General features: G+C 33.4%; 1 protein-coding gene across 1 annotated transcript; it reads left to right on the top strand.

Moving 5' to 3' along the window:
- The first annotated feature begins 251 nt into the window (after positions 1–251).
- On the top strand, positions 252–1997 carry LOC146165694 (uncharacterized). Its single transcript, XM_083382679.1, has 2 exons — positions 252–382; positions 1103–1997. The coding sequence occupies exons 1-2, from the start codon at positions 359–361 to the stop codon at positions 1661–1663; spliced, it is 585 nt and encodes a 194-aa protein (XP_083238805.1). The 5' UTR covers positions 252–358; the 3' UTR covers positions 1664–1997.
- The last annotated feature ends 1629 nt before the right edge of the window (positions 1998–3626 follow it).

Raw genomic sequence — 3626 nt, 5'->3', positions numbered from 1 at the left:
TCAAACCGCGATTTCAGAGGGTTTACGATAGAAGGCAGCTTTTTTCAACTTTGAAAAAGCAAAAAACAGTAAGTTACCAACCAAATGTAACCAAGATTTCTAAAAAGCAAACTTTGGCTTAATAACTTTATTATTTCGCACGTCGATTGAGTTCATTATTTGTCTACTTTCGGCAAAGGTCTGGACAAATATACCAACGTAAAAAAAAGGAAAACGGTTTAGCAGCGGCTGAAATGTCGTCGATAAAATGTCAGGAATAGTAAAAATCATAACGATTTAAAGACAAAAAGTGTTTTTTTTAAGCTATACCAACTCTAGTGATAACGTGTTTTATAATCCAACAAAATACGCCAAAGGGATGGAACCAGCAGCTGCCGAATTGGTGAGTTGAACAACTACAAAATAAATCCCACAGATACAATTGATTTAATCGCCACTCAAATAAGCAGATGGTTCCGCACCTCCAAATATTTTTGTGTGAAGTTTTTTAAAAAAAATACCGTTTCAATAGAAAATAATTTGTTTGGTTGATGATATTTCAAGTAACGTTCCTTGGAATGTGAGTTGGGTGAGAATATTCTACTTTATCACTTCTAATCACAAGTTCATTGAAAAAAAAATCACAATAACATTTTTTTATAAAACAATAATTACAAAATGTAGTACATTAAGCACATAAACCGATGCTTCGCCATGTCTTAAGTAGAAACTTAATCTTCAAATCATTTGAAACTTTTAAAAGGAAACTTTCACGAGTTAAAAACACACTTGTCCACTTTGTAGCTTAGTGGGTATAGCTGAGAGGTAAAACTAAACCTGAACGGCGTTCCAGTAAAACAATATAATGTTGTTTATTTGACAATTTACCCCCAATAAAACAATCTCCTCGTCACGCAAATGCTTGTGCCCATCTCCTACAATAAAAACCAAGTTTTAGCAAGATCCCAGGTTTATTAGAGGGTAAATATTTTATTGCGTAACTTGGTGACGTCATCTATAATAGTTTTGCGTTTCGGTGTAAAAGTTGCTCTATTTTCACCCACAAGAAAGTAACATTCCAGTTGAAGCTTGCCTCGTCTAATTTACCTTTGCATTTACGCAGGACTACAATGGAGCGACTCTTAGACAAGACTTCGTCAAAATCGTGTCTGAACAAAAAAACTACGTCAAAGGCAAGGTTTATAACTTCAAGTGCAACGAAGACGTTTTGTTCAAACTGGAGCCAGACCCAACAAAGTGGCAGCCAGGCAACGGGATGATATCGTTCAAAGATGGTGGTGGCTGGTCTGCTCCGAGATGGAACTACCTTTTGAAAAAGGCGTTGGTTGACGACTTCCCTGCTGCATATAAAGGTTTCTTAGCAAGTCAGACTTGTCCTGACTCAACCCATCCACAATTCCAGGCTTTCGTTTTGCTTCAGTTTGAAAGTGCTCGCAGAATGGGCAAAGAATATAAAAAACCAAGTAGAGAAAACGTAATAAGTGCTATAGATATGGCGCTAAAAATAAATGAGGCCAGGTGTTATTCCCTCTTGGTAAATATGTTTCAAGGCGATGAGCGTCTAGAGGCTTTTAAGCAAATTGAGAATTACAAAGATCCAAATAAAGCTGGTCTAATGTCAATGAAGGCTTTAGGAGACGCTCTCCCTAATATTAAAAAGTAACATAACGCTTTCTAAATTTATTGTAAATAGTAATCCTGCACTTACAAATTATATCTTGTTTATTATCTTGTTCTACAAAGTAAAACTCTGACAATCTCTTCAAAAAATCTTTGGCATTTTATTTTTAAGTTTTTAACTTTACTTATTTCCATAGTGATCTTAAGACTGTTTATTTATTAAAACAGATTCGAATGAATTAAGTGTTTCAGCTCATTTTCATAGTGTGTTTATTTGATGTTTTTGGCTTTTACTATGATCAAATTCGTCTGTTAATTACTGTGAATTCCTAATCATTGTAAGTTTAACGAATGTTATTCTTTAAGTCGCCAAATATATGCAGAGTAAAGTTTTCTGGGTGTCGCATGAAATGTCAGCAAGTTTAAAGACAAACTTAAACATCAGCTAATACAGTTTCAGGTATAAAAGGCATGTTGTTTAATACAGTCTCATTTATTTAAATTCGTCATATTGCGATACCGATAACCGATATATTTTTACAAAAATATCGTGAATCGATACGATACCAAATGACGTCATGAGAAAGGTCAAATGAGCAAACTTAATGAAGTTTTAACGTTCAAATGTAATTTTTTCAAGGTTTTATGACAAAAATATTGATATTTTTAAAGACGAACTGTCAGGAAAAGGAAATTACCAACAGCCCGCTTGGCAAAAAGATCAAAGCAGAATATATTAAAAAAAACTTCATGTGAATAACAACTCCGTCAAGTTAAATGAACACAAATGTTGCTACAAACTTTAGGAAGTTGTGAACAACAAGTAATTAAAAATTAAAAGTTATCTAATAAGGTAAAACTGAAGTCAAAACGTCAGTATTACCAAACGGCAACGCACAATGAGACCTACAAAGCAACAATACGTGAAGCAGATCTATAATACCATAGTATTAAGACCAACGACATAATAAAGTCATATACGCAGTAATATCTGCTTCAGAATAAGCTCTAAATTCTCTGAATAAACCCGTCGAAATAAAACTAAATTCATCGCAATAAAGCCAAAATTTTTCGAAATAAGGTTTAAATGGCCAAAACAACGTCTGAAACAGTAGTGAGAAGGTAGTTCGATCTTCGTTTAGACTAGTACCACACTTGCACTGACATAGAATACTTACAAACATGCGCGCACACGGTACGCTTGAGTGGTTGCATTGTATTAAAGCTTGGGTCGGATGGCAACACGCAAGGCAAAAATATACCAAATTATTAAGCTTTGCTAAATGGATAAATTCAACCAGAAATGAAAGTTATTTCCTCTACATAAATAACCCACAACTACGTTCTCATATTTAACTGTTAGTTGCAATAAATAGTTGTTGTTTAATTTATTTTTTTACCGATTAAATGCTTAAGGGGCAAAACACTAGCTTTGCTGAGAGAAAAATAATAAACCAGTCAAAATTATTCTATACCTTTGCAGGAATAACACAAAGTTACCCTCTTAGCTCTCATATTTACCTAAACAAAAATTGTATATTAAAAATTTGCAGATGGTTAGTTTCTTCCCACAAAATATATTTTGTGCTGTTATATATATGATTAATATCTATTTTTATTTATTTTTAACAACTGATAATACAGTAGCTATAGGCCTACCTACTTCTGCATGGGCTTGGATATTCTTACTACAACCTCCAGCCATTATGCTAGAAAACATTGACTACATTTTTGAACGATTCTTCGGGTTTAAAAGCAAATGGCTATATTACAATATTTTTGAACAACTTTGTTTTGGTTAATGTTGTAAAGTTTGGGTAAAAATACATCTTTTGATTTTAATGGAAATGGTGAAATGCATCATGCGAGGACAAAATCAACTTTTGTTGCAACGAAACTCATGTAAACGTATTCGTAGCTTTCTAACAAAAAAACTACACAAGAAAACGGAAAATTCTTCATGAAAGAATTATTGGGAATGACGTCACAAATTTATAACCATACGT

The sequence above is a fragment of the Ascidiella aspersa genome, chromosome 2 (assembly GCF_963924565.1).
Source record: "Ascidiella aspersa chromosome 2, kaAscAspe10.2, whole genome shotgun sequence".
Lineage (NCBI taxonomy): Eukaryota > Metazoa > Chordata > Ascidiacea > Phlebobranchia > Ascidiidae > Ascidiella > Ascidiella aspersa.
This window is presented reverse-complemented; position numbering and strand designations above follow the sequence as displayed.